This window comes from Nicotiana tabacum, chromosome 8 (assembly GCF_000715075.1).
Source record: "Nicotiana tabacum cultivar K326 chromosome 8, ASM71507v2, whole genome shotgun sequence".
NCBI lineage: Eukaryota > Viridiplantae > Streptophyta > Magnoliopsida > Solanales > Solanaceae > Nicotiana > Nicotiana tabacum.
In genome coordinates this window covers 176,115,304-176,140,365 of record NC_134087.1, presented here as the reverse complement: position 1 = coordinate 176,140,365, position 25,062 = coordinate 176,115,304, and the positions used below count along the sequence as shown (strand labels likewise).

General features: G+C 37.2%; 1 protein-coding gene and 1 long non-coding RNA gene across 2 annotated transcripts; both read right to left on the bottom strand.

Annotated features, from left to right (window-relative positions):
- Positions 1-4,683: 4,683 nt before the first annotated feature.
- Positions 4,684-5,472, bottom strand: LOC142162593 (uncharacterized). Its single transcript, XR_012693823.1, has 2 exons — positions 5,311-5,472; positions 4,684-5,119 (listed from the first exon to the last, which is right to left on the bottom strand). It is a non-coding gene; the product is annotated as an uncharacterized LOC142162593 (long non-coding RNA).
- A 3,046-nt stretch (positions 5,473-8,518) lies between these two features.
- Positions 8,519-23,330, bottom strand: LOC107795573 (protein yippee-like At5g53940). The gene is made up of 5 exons (XM_016618240.2): positions 23,158-23,330; positions 22,823-22,866; positions 9,178-9,286; positions 8,925-8,980; positions 8,519-8,809 (listed from the first exon to the last, which is right to left on the bottom strand). The coding sequence occupies exons 1-5, from the start codon at positions 23,251-23,253 to the stop codon at positions 8,731-8,733; spliced, it is 384 nt and encodes a 127-aa protein (XP_016473726.1). The 5' UTR covers positions 23,254-23,330; the 3' UTR covers positions 8,519-8,730.
- Between the last annotated feature and the right edge of the window lie 1,732 nt (positions 23,331-25,062).

The following is a 25,062-nucleotide window of genomic DNA, read 5'->3' as shown; positions in this document are numbered from 1 at the left end:
TGTTGTGACCAGTCTCTTTTTTAACTCCTCAAATGCTACCTTGCAATCATCAGAAAACAAAAATGGGTGATCTTTTTCTAACAACTTACAGAGAGGGTTGGCGATTTTGGAGAAGTCTTTTATGAACCTCCGATAAAAACCGGCATGTCCAAGGAAGCTTTTGATGGCTTTGACTGAAGTTGGTGGAGGAAGCTTTGCTATTACATCAACTTTCGCGCGATCCACCTCTATTCCCTTGCTTGACACCCGGTGCCCCAAGACTATGCCTTCTTGTACCATGAAATGGCACTTTTCCCAGTTCAGAACCAAGTTAGTCTCGATGCACCATTTTAGCACACGCATCAGAATTTATCAGGCATTCATCAAATGAATTCCCCACCACTGAGAAGTCATCCATGAACACCTCCATTATGTCCTCAACCATGTCAGTGAATATGGCCATCATGCATCATTGGAATGTGGCAGGTGCGTTGCATAGGCCAAAGGGCATCCGTCTAAAGGCATAAATGCCATACGGGTATGTGAAGGAGGTCTTTTCTCTGTCCTCCGGTGCAATGGAGATCTGATTGTACCCTGAGTACCCATCCAGAAAACAGAAGTGTGACCTCCCTGCCAATCTGTCCAACATCTGATCAATGAAGGGAAGTGGGAAGTGGTCTTTCCGGGTGGCTAGATTCAACTTTCGATAGTTCATACAAATTCTCCAGCCTGTGACGGTTCTTGTTGAGATCAATTCATTATTGTCATTTGTCACAACCATCATGCCACCCTTTTTAGGAACACATTGCACTGGGCTCACCCAGCTGCTGTTAGATATTGGGAAAATAATTCCCGCATCCAACCACTTTATCACCTCCTTCTTCACCACTTCCTTCATGTTGGGGTTCAGCCTCCTCTGATGTTCCCTGGAAAGTTTGTGCCCCTCTTCCAGCAGAATCTTGTGCATACAGTAGGCGGGGCTGATCCCCCTGGTGTCTGCCATGGTTCACCCCATGGCAGTTTTGCACTCCTTTAGTACCTGTAAAAGTTTTTGAACCTGCACATCTAACAAACTAGATGAGATAATAACAGGTAATGTGGAGTCAGGTCCCATAAATTCATACCTGAGGTGGGCTGGCAATGGCTTTAACTCCAGCTTTGGTGGTTCTTCAATGGATGGCTTAGCTGGAGAAGTTTCTCTCTTTTCTAAGTGCAAGGGCTCAAACTCTAGATTTCTCTCCCAAAACCCTCTACCTTCCAATGCCAACACCCATTCCGCCAAATCCTCACCATTCACTTCATCTAAGTTCATCAAACATGCAGCAAGGGGGTCCTCAATTGTCAATACCTCATCATCAGACTCTACAATTACATCCACGACATCAATAAGAGAGCAATTGGCGAACTCTCATAGACTTCTGTACATTGAATATTATTTCCTCATCATTGAGTCTCATTTTGAGCTCCCCAATCTCACAGTCAATCAGAGCTCTCCCCGTGGCCAAGAATGGTCTTCCTAAGATTATAGGAATCTCTTCATCCACTTTGCAATCCAAGATCACAAAATTTGCAGGGAACACAAATTTTCCCACCTGAATAAGCACATTATCAAGGATACCGAATGGACGTTTCACAGTCCTGTCGGCCAGCTGCAACAACTTGGAGGTGGGTTTAGCTCTCCCAATGCCAACCTCTTATAGATAGATAGGGGCATAAGATTAATGTTGGCCCCTAAATCACAGAGCGCCTTAGCAAAGGCGAAATTCCCAATAGTGCATGGAATTGTAAAGCTACCTGGATTAGACAGCTTTTCAGCAATAGGTCTCGTCACCACTACACTACAGGTCTGAGTAAGTGCAACGGTAGCCAAGTCTTGAAAATCAAATTTCCAGGATATCAAGTCCTTCATCATTTTTGCGTACCCATGCATCTCCTTTAAAGCTTCAATCAGTGGAATATTTACCTGGATTTGTTTGAGCATTTTAAAGAACTTTTTATACTGCTCCTCCTTTTGATGCTTGGCCAGCCTCTGTGGAAAGGGTGCAGGAGGTCTCTTCTTCCCAATCACTTGGGACTTCTCTTTATCAGCTACTATTTCAACTACTGGCTCTTCAACTGGCTCAGCTACTTTCTCGGTCTCCTGCTGAATGTTCTTTTTTTCTTGAGCAGGCTGGACTGTCACCTCTGTCAGTATCGTAGACTCATCCAGCTCAATGGGCACTGGAATGAATGTCTCAGCCTGTATATTTTCTCGAGCTCTCTCTTGTTCTACATCTAGATCCCTGCCATTACGGAGACTCACCGCCATCAGCTGCTTTGGGCCCTGATCTTTTGGATTAATCTGGGTGTCTGCAGGTAATGTCCCCTGAGGACGATTGTTCAGAGACATTGAAATTTGGCCCAATTGCACTTCAATATTTTTGATTGTTGCGTCATGTGTATCTACTCTTTCATTTATTTTTGCATTGGACCCAATAACCTGCTGCATCATTGCTTCAAGTCTAGTGAACTCATCTTCTTGCCTTCCACCATGTTGTTGCTGAGGTGGGGGATACCCTTGTTGCTGATTGTTGTACCCCTGTGGCCTTGGATAAGGTGCCATATTGTTGGGAGGTCTCATACCTCCCATGCTTCCAGCGTTGTACTGTGGCTGAGGTGGTCTGTATGGCTGCTGAGTTTGCTGACCCCAGTTTTGATTGCCCTGTCTTTGGCCTCCATAGTTTGACACATAGTTCATGTCTTCAGGGTGCTGATGATGATGATCATGTTCTGCATTCCAAGGATTACCAACTGGCTGACTAATGCAAGATGTGCACAAGCCCCCATTGGTAGTATCTACAATGTGCACTTGCTGTTTCTGCCCTGATTCCTCCACTTTTTTGGTGAGTATGCTCATCTGTGTCAAGAGGGTCGCCACATTTTCAGCCATGGAATTTGATGGTCAAAAGGCACTGAGTGTACCACTGGAGTGATAGGTGCATTCCTCGTCGTCCACCCTGAATTCTGAGCCATTTGGTCAAGCAGACTCTGACCTTCTCTCCAAGTTTTGCTCAAAAATGCCCCACCAGCTGAGGCATCTACAATGTTCTTCATGCTATCTGACAGTCCCATGTAAAACCGTTGTCCCAACATCTGATCTGGAATACCATGGTGTGGACATATAACCAATATTACTTTAAACCGGCTCCATGTCTCATGCAGTGTCTCCATTGGTTTCTGTTTAAAGCTCACGATCTCATCAATTTGTTGAGCTATTTTATTAGGCAGGTGGAACTTGATGTGAAATTGCTTGACTAACTCATCCCAAGTATCTATAGAGTTTATGGGGAGTGAGTTTAGCCAGACCTGAGCAGCTCCTGTCACCGAGAATGGAAATAATAACAGCCTGATTGCTTCCGGAGTTACGTTGGGTTGCCTTTGAGTTTTGCAAATCGACAGGAAGTTCTTCAAGTGCTGCTGAGGATCTTCGGCTGGTGTCCCAGAAAATAGTCCCTTGTTTTACAGCAAGTGCAGCATGTTGTTCGTGATCTGGAACGATTCAGCTTGTATCGCGGGCACAATAATGGAAGTGGCCAAATTGTCAGCTGTGGGTTGTGCCCAGTCATATAGTGCAGCCTCAGGCACAGGAGGTGCCATATCTCTGACGTTTCCGTTGACGTTGTCTACATCACCAATGTCAATTTCGAGTTTGTGTGTTTGATGAGGTTGTTGAAGTCTTTTGTTGGCATGGTTCAATATCCGAAATATTTTCTCGGGGTCTGAGAGTCCTTCAAGTAGTTCTCCAGTCCTCATAGAGTTTCTAGGCATACACCTGTGCAACCCCGTCAACAACCGTCAAAAATTTCAATCAAAAATTTGGTGTAGAGAAAACTGACTACACTAAGAATTTTTGTATTTCTATCAATGGTAATTGATAATTCCGTTAACTCCCCGACAACGGCGCCAAAATTTGATCACGTCCAACTATGCCTTATAAAAAGGACCTTGCGGACGTTGCAAATATAACCTGAGTATTCTGCCTAGAGTCGAATCCACAGAGAGTTAACCTATCAATCACTATCTTTAGACCCATTAAACTCTTGAGAACCAATTTTCCCAAACGTTTGAATCACAGTTGATGGTGTCTTTAATAACTAAAATTGCAAGTAAATAAATAGCTGTCAACTAAGGATGCTAAGGTTGTAAACAATAATGAGAAAATGCTAAGGTAATGACTTCCCCTATTGATGGAATCCCTTCTGTTTATGCTTCATACAAATTGACCAACACCTCTCTATCAATCATGAACGTTCATCTTACCATAAATCTCTCTCGAGTAATCACAATAATATACTCAATGCACCCTCCCGAGATACACTAGCTAGCTCCAATTAACACGGTTCACTTTAGATTGCACTCAAGGCTTCGTTATCCCTAATCCCGCCTTTAAACCCGCAGTTATAGATCCCTCTTATACTTTGGGAGTGGTGTTGTTCAACAATAACCTAAATATGCACTCTCTCCCGAGTTATGCACACTAAATAGGCACAGCTAATTGAGGATTCTGTCAATTAACTACAACATGCACAAAGTTGAACAAATAAAGATTGAGACTAGCAATTTGTATTCACATAAACAAGAAGTTCATCCTCTAATAGGTTCCATCAAAACCTTAGACAAAGGATTTAGCTACTTATAACTATGGGTAAACAAACTAAAACAATATTCATCATAAAACTTGCAAGAAAAATCAAAGAAAAGAAGAAAGATGTTTTGGGTGATCTCTCACAATTATTTTTCCTTGCCAAAATACTCTCCAAATCAATACATGCCTCTCTTGGGCGGAGTCTAGTGTTTAAAATAGGGTTTTGGGCTAAAAATCCCGTGTTTTGCACTTTAGTCCCTGAAGTTCTCCGCCTCCGCCGCGGTTCTGCCGCGGTCGCGGTCAAACTGCGGCCAAACATGCTCTCTGATTCTCACTTTGTCTGCAGGGATCTTCTACCGCGGTTCTGCCGCGGTCGCGATGGAACCGCGGCAGTACTCTTTCAGTTCTGACTTGAGCTGTTTCGCGTGGTTTACTTGACGGAATTTTACGATCGACCTCTTTTTCTCTATATTTGATCCCAAAAGTACTCCATAGCCTTCTCTGGTCATATATAACCTGCAAAGCATGAAAAACACTAATAAGAGCATTTTGTTATCACTTTTATCATCCAAACTATACAAGAAGGTGGTTATTTAGGGCCTAATTATAGTTAAATTCACCTATTATCAATTGCATATTGGAAAATCTATGAACCATAGCAGCAGAGAAGACGAAGAAAAAAGTGAAAGCAATTATAAATATGTTACCTTTGCATCTTGTAATACCAACTCTATCGAATAAGGTATTTCGGGCTTGTAGTGATCCGGGATTTCCCACATTCGAACTACTCTAACTTTCAAATCCCATTGCATGGCGTTGCTTGAAATTTGTCTGATGTCATGAAGTTTTGTAGCCATATATGTAAAGTTCGTATTCTGACCAAAGCAAAAAGAGAATGGAAAAGGAATTAAAAGGAGTCACATAAAACTGTTGATGTAGTTATGGAGAAAGTGGATAAGTTGTGGAGTAATGGTGGGATACCCACGTTTGGGAAGATGATCGTAGTTATTTAAAAAAAAATATTTTGTCCGATTTATTTTTGAAATCTATTCATATTGCACATTATCCTATTCCAAACGTGGGAGTAACTCCAGACGTGATTGAAGTAATTTTTTTGTTTAATTTACAGGTTTAACAAATTAAAAAGTAGACCAACAAACGTGGGAGTCAAAGTATAGATGTATACTAAATTGGGAGTTTTAAAGTCTATAAACTTCTGTAAACCAATTAAAGAAGTTCTAAACATTTTGAACTTCTTTTAACAAATTTAAAAAACCGCAACTGCATTAGCATATTTAAATATTTATTTGAAATAATTTTAAATTATTTTTGAACTTCCAAATTAATTGGAAGTTTGTCCAAAAATTAGACACATGTTTAATTTATGTAGGATCAGTAGTTTCCTCAACTATTGTCCTCTGCGTAAATGTCAGCCTCAAATTGTGTGTTGTAGTCTTTAATTTCAAATTATTTGGCCCGACAACAAAGTAGGTCATGCGATATAAGCCGAGTTCATGTATCTTATTCTTAAAGAACTTTATAACATACTTCCCGATTGAGGCATGTATACGATCACCCTAGAAAATCATATTAATTGTTAGGATGTATTAGATTGGTAAAAATTGTTAATGCTGGAAATTAGTAAACAATTGTCAACAAACATTGTAAAGTTTTTTTGTCTGAATGTGCATATTTTTAGAATTTGCAGTAGCTATAGAGATTATACAATTGTCAACAAACATTGTAACTTCCATTGGCAGAATATATGCATATTGTTATATTTTGTAGCAGTTTTAGGAGGAACATCATATTTTTTTATCAGATGGATTATATAAGATGTAATATATTGTTAATATTATGTTTTTGCTGGAAAGAAGTAAACAATTATCAATCAGATGTTCGCACATAATCACTTCAAGTTGGTAGTTTCATTTTTTTGAGGATTATTGGAAACTAATAAACGATTGCATATTGGAAAATCTATGAACCATAGCAGCAGAGAAGACGAAGAAAAAGTGAAAGCAATTATAAATATGTTACCTTTGCATCTTGTAATACCAACTCTATTGAATAAGGTATTTCAGGCTTGTAGCGATCCGGGATTTCCCACATTCGAACTACTCTAACTTTCAAATCCCATTGCATGGCGTTGCTTGAAATTTGTCTGATGTCATGAAGTTTTGTAGCCATATTTGCAAAGTTCGTATTCTGACCAAAGCAAAAAGAGAATGGAAAAGGAATTAAAAGGAGTCACATAAAACTGTTAATGTAGTTATGGAGAAAGTGGATAAGTTGTGGAGTAATGGTGGGATACCCACGTTTGGGAAGATGATCGTAGTTATTTAAAAAAAAATATTTCGTCCGGTTTATTTTTGAAATCTATTCATATTGCACATTATCCTATTTCAAACGTGGGAGTAACTCCAGACGTGATTGAAGTAATTTTTTTGTTTAATTTACAGGTTTAAGAAATTAAAATAAATAGACCAACAAACGTGGGAGTCAAAGTATAGATGTATATTAAATTGGGAGTTTTAAAGTCTATAAACTTCTGTAAACCAATTAAAGAAGTTCTAAACATTTTGAACTTCTTTTAACAAATTTAAAAAACCGCAACTGCATTAGCATATTTAAATATTTATTTGAAATAATTTTAAATTATTTTTGAAATTGGAAGTTCGTCCAAAAATTAGACACATGTTTAATTTATGTATTGACACTTGGCACAATAATATGGCTTTGCTTCTCCTATTCTATATAGATAGAAGATTACTAAAATATTACAAAATGATCTAATAAGATAGATATACTGTGTACTCAAGAGGATGAATGCCCCAACAGAGAGGAGAAAGAAGATTTCCCGAAGTTAATTTCTTGACTGACTTGTACCGATTCCAATTGTATATTTGAAGCATTTCTCAGAACAATTTTAAATTATATGATTTCTAAGATATCGAAGAGATATTTGTCATCTATATTGATATTTTAAAACTTAGACACTCGATATAATTGATCGACTCTAGTGTTCGAATCCTCTTGCCCAGTTACGTTTTTTCTTCTTCTCCAAAGTGCATAATTATGAACTCAAGTTTTGTTAGGCTTTAAAAGTGCATAAATATGAACTTAAATTTTGTTAGATATATTGGCAAACCAGACAGAATTTTAGACACTGCTCCTCCATCTAACTCGGCCTTATTGACATATTTGTTTGAAAAATCAATTTACAAATAGAATTAATCTCTGAGTTATAATTTTAGCACATTACGCTATCACACAATTTTGGAATGAAATGGACTGTAGTAAAGTGGATTCATACAAATTACATTAACTAACTTGAGATAAAGGCGTAGTCCTTTCCATTCTAGAATGTTAGTTTACTGTTGATAATTTAAGTCCTTCCCAATTTTTACGTTCAATACTTAAAATTGAGAAGTAGTTATGCTTCAAGCTATTCTTTACAAATTAATGGTCCAGCATGAGGAAATAAGTCACGAATCTACTAATTCGATAACATGTTTGCCATACTTTATAGTGTCTAATAAAAAGAAATGGGAGGCAATTATTGCTTGATCAAGGTACAAATAATAACTAAACAAAAACCATTAATAAACGCAACACAGTGAATAAAGCTTCCCGCATTCACGTAGGATTCGGGGAAGGGCCACACCCCTAAGGATGTGATGTAGACAACGTACTCTAATGCAAGCATTAATGGTCCCTTCCACGATTCAAAACAGTGACATATAAATCACACGGAGATAGTTTTACAATTAATCCAAAGCTACCTTTAAACAAAAACCATTCAAGTTATAAGATTGCTCTCTTATAACTCCACTGGGGCATTGAACTTTCAAACAGACGTGCAAAGATCATACCTAACTGTGACTCATCAACCATACTAGCTCTTACTTTCTATTTTTCACACATAATAAAAAAAACTCCTTATATAAGGAATCTCATATACAAAAAAACACTTATGTAGAAGCTTCTTTCCAATATCTACAAACTAGACCTACAAGATATAACTACACAAGGGTTAGATACAAACAGTTCTTTTTTTTTCTATATCTACAAACTAGACCTGCAAGATAAAACTACACAATGTTTAGATACAAACATAGCAAAGCCTATGCATCCTCAGCATCACTGATACTCGGACGAGTATCGATGTAGAATTCAGTGTCAACGCCATCAATGATCCTATCTCTGTTAAAATACAATCAGAAGAGCATTGTAATGTTTTATAGAAGATATGCAAAACAGACGGACATTTTCAAGTATAAATACAGAATGTGAACAAACATGGGAAAAAAGGACACACCTTTCGAGGACAAACTTCCCTTCTTTATACTTCTGGCTTTCCTCATGTGCAGACTCCTGCATGATAGAAGTGCAGAATGCAAGTCGTTAACAAATTTAACAAACTTCCCGGTGTAGGTATCATGCATGTGCAATTGGTAACAAGTATATGGTCAGAGGAGTAACTATTTCCATCCTCTTTTTGTTGCGCGCATATTCACATACTTGTGAGCTACATGCAGGGGAAAGAGAGAAGAAGGAAAGAGAGGAAATACATATTTCCAGCCAACAATTTGCCCACAACAGCAACAAAATATGTCCGCTACAGTGTGCATCCCAGAAAGCATCACCCTCTCTTCATGAGGTCCAACAGTTACATTCACCCTGGATCACAGAATAGACAGACAGGTCAGACCTCTGCATTTATTGCAAAGGAGCATAATTCGGTAAAGAGATAATGATGCTAGTAAATATATTATCTATTGCACCGTGCAGAAGGCCAGATGAAGAATATGATTTACCTAGATGACGTTTTCCTCTGGAAATCTGATCGAAACTAAAATAAATAACTGATTACTTTTTTCCTCTAAACACATCAGTTCCTACTATGATGTAAACTAATCCATCCTTTATTGAGCAACTATAAATGACTCAGCTTTTCCTATCAACAGATAATCTTAAGACAAGATAGCAACACCTTAGGAAGTCACTGCAGAGTGCTCTCTTACCATTTACTACCACTCTTTAACTCGGTCTACAGCTTCCTCATTTGAAGTGAGGAACACAGCAATTGTTTGCCAATTTTTAGCATTTCAATCCAGCATATATCATCCTGTATTTGGACTTACCTAAGTGGATTACCTATCAATTTGGAGATCTAGACATGGGCAATGAAAACTCGATCTAGTGTTGCTGATCATAACATACTACCCGGACAGCCAGGTTACTTTAAGGGAGCTGAACTCTAGAAGACAGATATGATATAAGAAAATATACAATATTTCAAATATTAGAAACAGTAATCAATAATTTCTATCCAAATAACGCTTCAGCTCAATACTCATCCACAATGCACATACTCAAGTTGCTGATGTTTAGTGCGCGGATAAGTTAGCTTTTTAGCTAATTTCTCCAATATTTTGATAAAGTTTTATGCCCTATTTATTGGAACAAGTTGACAAATTATGCTTTGAATGGTGTACTTTCAGGTTTTGAAGTTGTTTAGTGCGCGGATAAGTTAACTTTTTAGCTAATTTCTCCAATATTTTGATAAAGTTTTATGCCCTATTTATTGGAACAAGTTGACAAATTATGCTTTGAATGGTGTACTTTCAGGTTTTGAAGTTGTGTGAGAGCTTAGAGATTGAAAAACATCAATTATCCGCAAGAAAGGGATCAATTTCAAGCCAAAAATGCTGAAAAACTAAAATATGTAGCCGGAGACCATGCGTAGCTACACAGGGCCTCGCCTCTACACAACAAGAGGACCTGGAGAACTGAAAATTTGGGGAATCACTAAAATCAGATACGCACAATAGCGTAGCTATGTAGCATAAGTCCATCTACGCAGAGGAAGAAGCTGTTGTGCGTAGCTACGCAGGCATCCAAGGGGCAATTTTGTCACAACTTTTAGACGACTATAAATAGATTCATAGTTGATTTTCTTAGCTCATCTTTCATTCTCTTGTATTTCATACCAGCTTTTAGCTATTTTGGGAAGGATTGAAGGATATATTCATCATAGTGTTTGAATTTTCTTATTCTTTTAGTTTTATATCTTTTCATCTCAACTCTTATTTTCCATTTCTAGTACGAGTAGCAAACACCCATAGTTGGGGTTATAAACTCTTATGGTATTAATGTGATTGGGTCTTTGTTTATCTTGCTTATTATCTATTTGTTTTCATCAAGTTTACACACTTCTCGACACTTTAGAACGCGCCTACTCCTTGTGAAATTCGACCCCAACCTAGTTGGTTTTATTATTGTTAATGACCGTGCTACGCTTCACTTAAGAGGTGTAGGATTGGACGTCATTAATTTTTGGGGCCATTACTGGAGATCGATCCCGGGTCACCCGCCCGACAGGCGCGGGGCCTTGCGTAGCTACGCAAGATCTCCAGCTATATATTTCAACATTTTTGGCTTGAAGTTGATCCCTTTCTTGCGAATAATTGATGTTTTTCAATCTCTAAGTTCTCACACAACTTCAAGACCGGAAAATATACCAATCAAAGCATAATTAGTCAACTTGTTCCCATAAATGGGGAATAAAACTCTATCAAAACACAAGAGAAATTAGCTAAAACTAACTTATCAACTCCCCCAAACTTAGTCAACTTGTTCCCATAAATGAGGAATAAAACTCTATCAAAACACAAGAGAAATTAGATAAAATTAACTTATCAACTCCCCCAAACTTACACTTTTGTGTGTCCTCCAGTAAATCAAAAGTCAACAACGAGCAACACTAAGGCCTCCAAATTTGCCTCTTCATCACACAACTTCTTTTGTTCATTCATCTCAATTGGGAGAAAAAAACTTCATAACTCAAGTTTTCATGTGCACTCACCATCAAAAGAGGATCCCCCACACACACAATATGCATTTCAAAATAAAAGTGGGATGTCAAATAAAAAGAATTAAGCACTCTCTCACAAAAAATATTCAAATGCTCAAAAGTGGTACCATAGGCTTGCCCCTTGTGTAAATCATCACTAATGTAGGTACACCAAGTTCAAAATCATCTAGGATCTGCGGGAATGTAATGTAGGATTTTTGTTAGAGGTAGCATATCAATTTGGGTAATAAGTGACAACGACCTTCCTGAGCACTACACTTTCAACAATTCAAAGCACATTTCTTTTCAAAATTCCACCCTTTTTGCTCATTTTTCAACTTCGAACACTTTTTCACCCCTTTTATATCACAACTCTTTTTCATCAATTTTTTTTTAATGCATTTCTCTTCTTTTTTTTTTTGTGAATATGTATAGGTAGGGTATCAATATGGTAAAATCACTTTCACCTCCAATTCAACTTCATTTAGCTTCCACCATACTCCTTTCCTATCTCCTCCCCCAAACTTAGGCTAAGAGCCTAAGTTGTAGCTTCAATTGCTCAAGAAGGTCGATCAAAAGAGGTCAAGACAAAAGGGGAAAGGCTTGTAATGTGGTTGCCAATGGAAAGGCTAAAGGCTCAAGGGGGGTTGTCTAGGGTAAACATGCAAAAGGTAGGCAGTTTAAGACACAAGTGGTCCAAGAAAAGCCTAAAATCATTTTCAAACCAAGTGCAACCTAGGATTTTTTCTTGAAACACACTTAGGAACCTCACTGCTCATGGCACATGTGAAACTCAAGTAGACCAAAAATAAAGCATCGTTATGTGCAAATGGCATCATGAACAACCCCCCAAACACAAAAATTTGCACTGCCCTCAATGCAATTAAAATAAAAGTTAGGGGAAAGGTACAGAAAACTCCCTCAATCCAAGTGTGGTGGCATCCGAGCCGATCTAAACTCCTCAACACTAAGTTCTCCTAGACGCAATGTCCTAACCACAATGGTGCAAGAGTGAGCAGACACAACTGTGTGCTTATCAGTAGGCAGCTCACTCTCTCATCCTTGTCTAAAGCTTATCTCCAATGGTATCCCCGATTGTATTGTGCCGCTTGAAACATCACCAAACTTCGCAATGCTGACTCCGTTGGTGCTAAAATTTGCATGTGCCAAATGCCTCAAAAGGGAACATTGGATGGATACGTCAAGGTTGTCACCCTGTCATTTGTGTTCGAACGGATGAGCCAATCTATTGAACCTCCTTTATAAACTCTATAGTATTCAGTAAGTAGCCAACACAAGGCATGTCAAGAGTGCCTTAGAGCACTAATAGAAGGAGTTATGCTTGAATGAGGTAGTATTTCGAATGTGGCTGGAGTTTCAGCTAAACAAGTGGTTGACTTTGAAACAATAAGAGATGTGGTAGAGCCACCGGGGGTAATGGTGACAGTGGTGTCAGGGGGTGGCAATGATGGTAGAGTAGGAGCTCTTGATGGTTTCTTCTTCTGTGGTGCACTAGTAGCTACTTTTCTTTGATGTGCCTTATGATATGGACTAGAATAGGAGTGGATTGAGTAGGCACCTTATACTTTTTGAGGAGATTGGTTATATAACCAGGGACATGGCATAACATCTGTGCTACTAGAGAATTTATTTCACAACTCCTTCACGATTACCTGACGCACATCTATAGGCTATGTTGACATAATTAGTGCAATGAGGATGGTGTTTGTTGAAAGAGCTCAGAGTAATTCTTTGTTGGCATTAATCTGTTACACACAAAAGCGGTCCAAGCCAAAGCGGTGTTGTTAAAAACCCATCATATGTATTCCCCTGAAGTTATTTGTGTTGGATCTGGCTCATCCTTCTTCACGATCCTTGCTGCTCAGACTCTATTAGAAGCAAGATTAACTTTATGCAAAGAGGTGTTAAACTGACTTTGATCTTGCAATGTAAATCTCAATTGATTGTTGAACTCTCGTGCATTAAATAGGATGCTCACACCTCTAGTTTTGAATTTAGACACTGCCTCTAGCTCCTCCTTTTTCAAAGCATAAGCGTGAGCAAAAAACTTCATCACAAGTGTCTCATTGATAGGCAAAGATTATGTGAGGGGTAACCATTTCCTTTGTACTAACCCATCATAAAATTCTGAGCAATTTTCTTTAGCATTGTCCACAATGAGAACCTCAGTAAGCGATCTGTCTTGTAGCTCTTCAAATGCTTGTATCTCTTTACGAAGTATCATTAAGTCCTCGCCCTTTGGCTCAGCTTGTTGCAACAACATATATACAAATATCAGCACTTATTTTGTTTGTTGATATTAATCATCTTATGATATGGATCATAACTTAACTCTCATCTTCTGGGATAAAGTCATGTTGTCCTGCACCTCTTTGTTATATTTTTTTCCCAAAGGAAGGTGAACGTACCCTTTGCATTTAATAATTTGTCGTTATTCCAGCGTTCAAGAAGTGCCCTCATGTACTCTAATAGTGAACTACGGACAGCTCTTTTGCATCTTTGTTTACTGCATTCAAGGATTCGGCAATATTTGATGTCATCGTTCATGTTCTATTCACTGTTGCATGTACCCGAGACCATTTGTGATAACCAATATCGTAAAGGTGTTCTTTTACCCATGTGTCGATCTCTTCAATCTTTGATATTCTTTCATTAAACTCATCAAGAGTGCATGATGATGCCGTGGAAAAGTATAATTCACTTAACTTTAGATGACATCTGACCTTACATTTGTCCAAATATGCCACATGCAAGCATAATGTGGGATGTTGGTAAAAATAGTTGTAGTTGCTTTCAATGTACTCTCATTTCTGTCTGAAACAACACACATATTTGATTTTTCACCATATGCATGTTTGAACTGCTCAAAAAAAACATGTCCATGATGCGTCATTTTCTGAATCAACTATGGCATAAGCAAGTGGTAATATGTTATCTATCACATAGCATAAAAACAATAAAACTTGAAAACAACAAACATACAATTCAAAAACAACTTGAATTCAACAAAAATACAATTAATCTACACGTACTAAACAGAATACTAACTGCGAGTAAAATGTACTTGCTGCATCCATTGTGCTAGTTGTTAGCATGGTTCCCCTATATGCCGATTTTAAAAAGGTGCATCAACTACTACAATACTCCCAACTCATTTTGGATGTATTAAGAGCAATAAATGCATATAGGAAACATTCATCTGTAGACTTTTGCAATTTCACTACTGACCCCGAATAAGTCTTCTCCAAAAATGTACAAGTAACTCGGTTGGTGACACATATGATCACCTCTCTCAAAAATTGCACAGCCTTTTCTTTTGCTCTCCAAGCTTGCATTTACGTTAAGTTCACACCATGTTCTGACAACATGTCTGTTTATATGTCTTTTGGTGTGTATATTGTCTTAGGGTCTGCATATTTTGGCATGACATTGCTGCCAACTACCATGGCAGTAGCTTTATGTTGTATAATGTATTGTCCATCAATGAGCATGTGTGCATGTTGAATTTTCCAACTTTAAACAGTGTTGATTCATTTATGCCGGTGGACTTAAAGTACCATGTACAATTGTTACAAACACATATGAGGCAATAGCTACAGAAGTAAAATAGTTGTGAACTATATATCGTGACGACAGTAGGTTGTTGTTACAATAATATGTTTTGAATTAAAAAATACAATCTAAAAATATTATGTTTTTGAAGACAGATAAAGCCAACAATGTATTTCTTACCTTGTTGCACCGGACCTTTTCACTTTAAATTGAAAATTATTACAACTAGTTAAGGTCCAGTGCAACAAGGTGAGAAATACATTGTTGGCTTTATCAATCTTCCAAAACACAAATGTTTATAGAATATATTTTTTATGTATAAATTGTATATAATTTGTTCAAAACATGTTATTGTACTACAACAGCCTATTGTCTTCATGATAAATATTTCATAACATTATCATTGTTTTACTTCTATAGCTATTGCCTCATATGTGTTTGTAACAATTGTACATGGTACTTTAAGTCCACACGCATAAATAAATCAACACGGTTCAAGGTTAGAAAATTCAACAACATGCACACATGCTCATTGATGGACAACACATTTATACAACGTAAAGCTACTGTCATGGTAGTTGGCAGCATTGTCATGCCAAAAGATGTAAGATCATAAGACAATATACAAAACAAAAGACATACAAACAGACATGTCGTCAGAACATGGTGTGAACTTAACATACATGCAAGCTTGGAGAGCAAAGGAAAAGGTTGTGCAATTTGAGAGGTGATCCTAAAACTGTCAAGTTACTTGTACATTTTGGAAAAGACTTATTCAGGGTCGGTAGTGAAATTGCAAAAAACTGTAAATAAATGTTTCATGTATGCATTTATTGCTCTTAATACATCCATAAGGGGCTGAGAGCATTGTAGGCTAATTGTAGTAGTCGATAGCACCTTATTAAAATCGGCATATAGGGGAATCATGCTAACAGCTAGCACAATGGATGCAGCAGGTACATTTTACTCACAGCTAGTATTATGTTTAATATGTGTAGATTAATTGTATTTTTTGTTGAATTCAAGTTGTTTCTGAATTGTATGTTTGTTGTTTTCAAGATTTAACTGGATTGAATTTATTATTTTTATGATATGTGATAGGTAGCATATTACCATTTGCTTACGCCATAGTTGATTCAGATGATGACGCATCATGGACATGGTTTTTTGTGCAGATCAAACATGTATATGGTGAAAAACCAAATATGTGTGTTGTTTCGGACAGAAATGAGAGTATATTGAAGGCAACAACAATTGTTTTTACCAGCATCCCATATTATGCTTGCATGTGGCATATTTGGACAAATATAAGGTTCGGGCAGAACCTCCCCTATTTTTAATACATCCCAAAGACCACTAAGGGTCATCAACAGCCCAACAACAACTATAACCAACAATAGCAACAACAACAATGCAATCCAATATGAGTTTCTCCGATTATCTTAACAATCATATTGAGCGGCAAGCTCGTTTTTACTCATAACAAGAATGAATTGAATCCAACTCTTATTTCATAAATTAGTTTACAACCTTCAAAACATTATACTTATATGTACCATATTATTTCTAGTTTGAAACATCCACAAAATGCCTACGCCTCTCAAAAGGTTCCCACCAAGTGAAGGCAACTCCAGAAAACTGATTAATGAAATCGACCCCGCTGGTCTCCAGAATACCCGCTGTACGAAGCATCCTCTAACACTTATCCAAGAAACCCTGAGCATCCTCGCCCTCTACACCACTGAAAATCTAAGGCTGAAGTCTACCAAACCTCTCCAACCTACGTTGCTCGTCCTCTAGCATGGCAGGAACAACATAGTTTTGAGCAGCTGCAACTGGCTGGGCTGGATGCGACCCCGGTGTCTAAAGTCCCTGCACGACCTGCTCAGGTGTGCGAGCGGCGGGAGTCTGTGTGCCTCCCCCGGCCTGAGAAGTAGCTGCGGATGTAGTTACTGAAACCGCCTAAGCTAGGCCAGTGCAAAATGGTCAAAGTTCAAAAAAGGTCATCTAAAATTAAGTGAATTGTACATTGGCACGGCACAACCATACACTCTTGATGAGTTTAATGAAAGAATGTCAAAGATTGAAGAGATCGACACACGGGTAAAAGCGTACCTTTACGATATTAGTTATTACAAACAGTCTCGAGTACATGTAACAGTGAATAGAACGTGAACGATGACATCAAATATTGCAGAATCCTTGAATGCAATAAACAAAAATGCAAGAGAACTGCCCGTAGTTCAGCTATTAGAGTACATGAGCACAATTCTTGAACGATGGAATAACGAAAAATTATTGAATGCAAAGGGTACGTTCACCTTCCTTGAGAAAAAAATATAATAAAGAGATGTAGGACAACATATTTATCCGGAAGATGAGAGTAAGTTATGGACCATATCAGAAGATGATTGATATCAGCAAACAAAATAAATGTTGACATTTGCATATATGTTGTTGTATAATTGTTGCAACAAGTTGAGCCAAGGGGCGAGGACCCAATGATACTTCCTAAAGAGGTACAACAAGCATTTGAAGAGCTACAATAAGACAGATCGCTTACTGAGGACCATGTTCTCATTGTGGACGATGCTAAAGAAAGTTGTTCGGAATTTTATAATGAGTTAGTACAAAGGAAATGGTTACTCCTCACATAATCTTGGCTTACTAATGAGACACTTGTGAAGGAATTTTTTGCTCCCGCTTATGCTTTGAAAAAGGAGAAGCAAAAGGCAATGTCTAAAGTCCAAATTAGAGGTGTGAGCATCCCATTTGATGCACAGGAGTTCAACGATCTACTGGGATTTACATCGCAATATCAAAGTCAGTTTGACAGTGCTTTGCATAAAGTTAATCTTGCTTCTAATAGAGTCTGGGTAGCAGGGATCCTAAAGAAAGATGGGTCAGATCCAACATGGACAACCTTTGGGGAAACACATAAGCTAAAGTTTTAACAAAACAGCTTTGGCTTGGACCAATTTTGTGTGTTACAGATTAATGTCAACGAAGAATTACTCAGCTCTCTCAACAAAGGACCGTCCTCATTGTAGTAATAATGTTAAAATGGCCTATAGATGTGGATCAGGTAATCGTGAAGGAACTGCGAGATAAATCCTCTAGTAGCACAGATGTTATGTAATTCCCTGGTTACATAACCAATCTCCTAAAAAAGTATGAGCCACAGAAGAAGAAACCATCTAGAGCTCCTACTCCACCATCACTGCCACCCCCTGACACCGCTATCACCACCACCCCTAGTGGTTCTACCACATCTCTTATTGTTCCAAAGTCAACCACTTTTGAGCATTTTAATATTATTTTTTCCGTAAGATAGAGTGCTTAATTCTTTGTATATAATATCCCACTTTTGTTTTGAAATGCATATTGTGTGTGGGGATACTCTTTTGATTGTGAGGGCACATAAACACTTAGAGTTGTGAAGCTATTTTTTCTCCAATTGAGAATTGAACGAAAGAAGGTTGTGTGATGAAGAGGCAAATTTGGAGGCTTTAATGTCATCACTTAGGTTGTTACTTTGATTGATTTAGTGTTTGAGCACTCGTAATGAAAATTGAGTTTTTTGAATGTTGTGATGATTCATATGCTAGTATTAATTGTTGGTACTAACCGAAATCATGAGTTATTGTGCTTGATTGCTTATTGGCTTGGTTGTTGTTGACTTTGATTGCTTGTCTAAGTATCTAGTTAGTCTTAGACGTAATGATTGTGTTATGATTTACTTGAGGACAAGCAAAAATGTAAGTTTGGGAGAGTTGATAAATTAGCTTTTAGCTTATTTTTTCTTGTGTTTTGACAGAGTTTTATTGCCCCATTTAATTTTTTGTTGTGTTTTGATAGAGTTTTATGCCCCATTTATTAGAATAAGTTGACTAATTATGCTTTGAATGGTATACTTTCAGGTCTTGAAGTTGTGTGAGAGCTTAGAGGTTGAAAAGTATCAATTATCCGCAAAAAGGGATCAATTTCAAGCCAAAAGTGCTAAAAATTTGAAATATGTAGATGGAGACCTTGTGTAGCTACGCAACAAGAGGCCCTGAAAAGCTGAAAATTTGGGGAATCACTGAAATCAGCTACGCTCTTATGCGTAGCTACGTAGAGGAATAAGTTGTTGTACATAGCTAGACACAACTTCTTGCATAGTTGCGTAGGCATTCAAAGGGCAATTTTCCCACAACTTTTAGACGACTATAAATAGATTCTTAGCTGATTTTCTTAGGTCATCTTTCATTCTCTTGTACTCCATAAGAGCTTTTAGCTATTTTGGGAAGGATTGAAGGATCTTCATTATAGTATTTAAATTTTCTTATTCTTTTAGTCTTAATGATGTTTATCTTTTCATCTCAACTCTTACTTTCGATTTCTAGTATGAGCAGCTAAACTCCATAGTTGGGGTTGTAAACTCTTATGGCATTAATGTGAATAGGTCTTTGTTTATCTTGCTTATTATTAATTGGGTTGTGATTATCTACTTGTTCTCATGTTTTATTGTTAATTTGGTGGTTGCAAACATAGATTGAGCCCATTTTATCTATTTCTTACTTGGAAAAGGAGAAATTGGATAAAAAGGGCTCAATAGCAACTCAAGTAGTAAGATATTTATTACTTTTGCTTTCCTGATAGAATATAGTGTTATCAGACTCTAACCCTTTCCTTTTATTTTTTAAATTAAGCTAGCTCTAACCCTTTCCTTTTAACGAAAAACAAAATGGTTGTTGCTGCTTAGCACATATAGATTGGTAAATGTGAGATTGATATATGGGTCAAGTTTTCATGTTGATGACGACACTGTTGATTAGAAAATAGCTAAGTATAATTTGTTGGATAGTTTGATCAGTGGGAGACAAAGTGAAATCCCACAGTGGTGGACTTCTAAGCTATTTGAGGGCAGTGTTTTGGATAGCGTGCAGCGACAAATAGCGACGAGAGCCCGCTTCACTAAGGCGAGAGGCGCGCAGCGAAGCGCTCGCCTTTTTATGTGAAGCGACAATTTATACAAAAACATAAAATATTTTATATATGTATATAACTAAAAACTCAATAACAATAATATACTAATAAATATATCAATTCAAAAATTAAAAACTCAATAAATAGTCATAGTAGATTCATAAACTAAGGTCTAAAAGTCTAAAACAAGCAACATCTATTCTTCTTCAAGATTTTCAAATTCTAGAACTTCAAGAATGTTAGCATTATAGAAAAAAATTATCAAGTCAATATGCAATTAATTCTACTCTATAAGACTATAAGTCTATAATTGAAAAAACAGAGCCTAAAAAGAAAGAGCTACTGCCTCTGCTCTGCCTCTGCTGCTGGTCGAAAAACAGAGCCAAAAAGAAAATAAGAGGATAAGAAAGAGGAAGGGAAGAGCCTCTGTTATTTTGCTCGAAAAACAGACTTTCTGTTTCTGTTGTTCTCGACAAAAACAGAGCAAAAAAAAAATAGAAAGAAGAGAAGAAGGAGAAAAAAGAAAGAAGAAAGAAAGGAAACTCAGAGAAGCATACCTGGTCTTTCAGATGGCAGAAACTTGATGAAAAAGACGATAGCACTTGGCAGAAGCTTGAAGCTTTTAGATGAAGAAGACGATGGCACAATAATCGCGAGCCCTAATCGCGAACCCTTTTTCAGAAACTTTGCCCTAATCGCGACCTCTGTTGTTCGAAGTTGAAGAAGAAAGAAACTTCTGAGAGTCAAGCCCTAATCGCAACCCTTTTTCTTAAGTCTGCGCCCTTTTTCTTTTCTTTTTTTTTTAAAAAAGCGACGCTACAGTCGCCTCACGCTACACTGTTGCCTCTCACTACACAAGCAGAGGCGAGCGCTTTATGCAAATCGCAACGCAACAGATGAAAGAAGCGACACAACCTCGCATCGCCTCGCCTCACGCTATTAGCGCTGAGGCGAGCGCTATTTATAACATTGTTTGAGGGTATAAAATAAAGGCCCACCAAGTGTCCTTAAAAGTCAAATCCACCAAGTACAACCATGTGTCCCTTTCTATATGTATGTATATTATATTATCGGCAAAATGGCTTCCGGGCCACTTAAACTTGTACCCATTTTTCAGCCCGGTAGATAAACTTAAAAGTTTTCCATTTGAACACTTGTATAGGAATGAGTACTTATAAACACCTTTGACCATTGACCATGCTTATGTGGCAACGACTTAAATGATGTGGCTTAAATACATGCAAACCACGATACAAACGCACGTGAATATAACAGTTTTGATTAAAAAAATATTAAAATCAGAAAAGAAAGCAAATTAAAAGGAAAAAGAAAAAGAAAAAATTGAAAAAGGTGAAAACTCTCGCCCACCCCCTGCGTCTCTCCTCCTACTCCCCCCCCCCCCCCAAACCCAAAAAACACCTTCTAACAAACATGGCAAGACCACAATTCAAAGAGGAAAATGCTAGTTAGAAAAAAATTACGAACAAAATTTCAATTTTGAGAAAATCAATTAATTGGGTGTTGAAGATTGAAAATTTTAGAGATGATTTTGAATCTATGTATCAGTAAACTCCCATTTGAGATTCTTGGGAATTTTTTTTCTTCTTTTTACTAATTTGTATGGGGATTTTCAAAGATAATTTTGGAGAAGATAATGGAAGAGAGTTCTTTTTACTGATTCGTCTGGATTTTTTAGATTTTACTAATTTTGACTGTGTTCTTTTTACTTTTTTATTCACTTGGGAATTTTAGAGTAGAGAAGAATGGTGTTCGTTATTGATTTGGGGGATTTTAGAGTGGATGAGGGTGGTGTTCATGGTGGAAGAAACATGTAGTGATGGTGCTGCCATGATGAAGAAGAAGAGAAAGGAAAAAGTTTTAATTTTTTTTAATAAATTGGTAAAAAAATTGGGACCTACAAATTACACGGTCAAACAATAATAGATTAAGAATATGATGTGTCAGTTGAGTCATATCGATTGAGAAACAAGCTCAGCTGGAGGTGTTTATTGATATTCATTCTGTCAAGTAGGAGTGTTCAAATGGGAAAATTATAAATTTGTCTACCGAACTTACAAATGGGTACAAGTTTAAGTGGCCCGGAGGCTATTTTGCCTATATTATATACATATGGGTCTTGCTATACTACATGAAGGTAGTAGTTAGCATTGTACCCATTTTTTATTTCTCTTAAATGCCCCTAAGATAACATCCACAACACATGAATTAAGGGGACATTTTTGTCATTCTAATCATCCAATTCTTCTTCTCAACCCAAAGCATATTCTTCCCAGCCTTTCTTCCTCAAGCAAGAGCTCCAATCTCTTATGGCCCTTTCTGTTTTCTCCCGTCTCACTCTCTCACCTGCGAGAGTTTATTTTTTCCTCTAACCATGAAAAAGAAATCTAGACTGGCTGTTCGCTAAGAAGGGAAGAGAAGAGAAAGATAGCTGGGCATGAAATATCTCACAGATAGAACCAAAAAGTTTGTGCCTCAGCTACCGCTGATATGTATCCATTACTCCAGTGCTCCTTAAATCAATTTCAGGGTTATGTTTTGGCTAATGCTAGTGTTAATGTGACTTGAAAGTTGAACGAGTTGTTGGGGAGCACCTTCATTTCAAAATGATCAATTGCAACAAAGATTTGCTGATGTACCAAAGCTAATATAAATCCCAAGCTCTTAAAAACATAACTATTCGCATGTATCACTCAGAGATAGATGCATAACAAAATCAATTCAAGTGCGAAATAAGCAAATCAACTCATACAGAACCAGTTATCATCAAATTGCTGTTAAGAAAATTACAAGGCACTCACGCTTTATTGAATAGGTATGCTTTTCCTCTGCGACAATGAAATCCCTGACCATAAAAGTCAGCCGTTAGAAACCACAAACGAAGCAAGCCAAAAGTACAATACTACGAGCAAGCAATCATGCTAAGAAAATTTCCAGTGCATATACCAATTCCTTAACGAAACAATAAGCCCCAAAAGACCAAACCCAATGAAAAACACTATAACAATCTTGAAAAGTGTCATTAGCAACTGAGAAAGGTGAGATAATAATTTGTATAAACTTAGTAATATGACCAGAAACTAAGAAAAACAAGAAGAGCAAGGGCAAGTGAGGAAAATGGGGGAAGAAATAATACCCTGGAAACAACGTCATCAGCAAGGGCAAGATGGGTTTTGCAGAACTTGCACTTGTATGTCCTACCTTCAAGATCTACCACAAATATCCTTCCCATTTTCCAAAGATAGAGAAGTGGGTTTTCTAGATTCCAGAACAAGACTGATATATGGTCCGCGACCGTGCGGTTGAGGGTTTATAAAGGTAGAGAAGCGGGTTTGAGGGTTTAGTCAAAACTCAAAGTACACCGTCCCGTTTGTATTATCGGGAAAATGCACAAATATGTTATAAATATATTATATTATGGATGTTCATTTAGTATTCCGTTATACATAAGTTTCATGAATAAACTTATCTATATAGGACTCCGGCATAAATATGTTTATCTATTTAGTACTCTATTGAAAATAAGTCTCCTAAAGAAGTGTATTACTTCGGTACTCAGTTATGGATAAACATTACTCCAGTAGAAGATTATCCATATTAGGTATAATAAGCTTATTCTTTCGATACTCCGTTATGGATAAATATTATCCCGGGTAGAAGATTATTCATATCGAGTACAATGAGCTTATCCTTTCAGTACTCTGTAATAGATAAACAATACTCTTAGTAGAAGATTATTCATATCTGGTATAGTAGCAGCTTACACAGCAACTTGCGATAGCAACTTGCACAGCAGCTTGTAGTAGCAGCTTACACAGCAGCTTGCAGTAGCAGCTTCCTTTCTTCTATAAATAGAAGAGATTTCAGTTCATTATATACACCAGTTTGAAGTTGAATAATATATCAATTTCTCTCTATACTTGTCTTTACTTTATAGTCTTTATTTTATAACACGTTATCAGCACGAGACTCTGCCATCTCGAGCAAATACTTTGAAAGTATCTGAGGTACGAACTTTCTTTTTCTATGTAATATCAAATCTTTCTAAACTTGAATTTGTAGCCCTGAATATATCGGGCAAAAGCTACATGTCTTAGGGGTTTGATGTTGAAATTCATCTTGATGCGATGGGTGGTAGACATCATCAAGGATAAAAAAACAGGCATCAAACCAAGACCGTGTCAAAGCAATGATATTCTTATGCCATCACCTTGATGAGGGCCTGAAAAATGGAATATCTCACTATTAAAGGTCCAGTCATACTGTGGAATAATTTGAAAGATAGATATGACCACCTGAAGATGGTCGTTCTTCCACAGGCACGTTATGATTGGACTCATCTAAGGCTACAAGATTTTAAATGTATAAGTGAATATAATTCTGCTATGTTCAGAATTATTTTTCAATTGAAATTATGTGGTGATAATATTACTGATCATGATATATTGGAGAAAACTTTCACCACTTTTTATGCCTCGAATATGCTCCTACAGCCGCAATATCGAGAGAAAGGATTTAAAAAGTATTATGAATTTATCTCACATCTTCTTATAGCCGAGCAACATAATGGGCTATTAATGAAAAAACATGAAAGTCGGCATACTGGTTCTTGTCTATTCCCTGAAGTGAATGAGACGAACTTCCACCAAGCTAGACGTGGAAGAGGTCGTGGCACCGGTCGTGATCATTGTAAGCACGTGATTTTTGCCCTATATGAGAATTACTCCCAAAATATTCAAAAATAAAATAATTTTTCTTGGTGTGCAATTTTTGTGATATTTTGTGTAACTATTTGTATGTTTGTCTATGCATGTTTATTTGTTAAATTAATAAAAAATACAAAATATGTCGCATTTTGCATGTAGGATTTAATTCTACAATTGTTAGTAATTAAATTTGTTTACAAAAATTAAAAATTACAAAAATAGGCATCTTTTGCATTTTTAGCATTTAATGTCCAAATGAACAATTTTATGTTTAATTATTACTTAATTGTGCGTTAATTGTTATTGGAAGTTAATTTGCGCTTTTATAACTTAAT

Excerpts from the sequence above, each read along its gene's own strand:
- LOC107795573 (XM_016618240.2), bottom strand. The coding sequence starts at position 23,253 with ATGGGAAGGATATTTGTGGTAGATCTTGAAGGTAGGACATACAAGTGC. Across the intron at positions 8,981-9,177 it reads AAATTGTTGGCTGGAAATAT|GAGTCTGCACATGAGGAAAG; the intron begins GTATTTCCTCTC and ends TCTATCATGCAG. Across the intron at positions 8,810-8,924 it reads GGGAAGTTTGTCCTCGAAAG|AGATAGGATCATTGATGGCG; the intron begins GTGTGTCCTTTT and ends GTATTTTAACAG.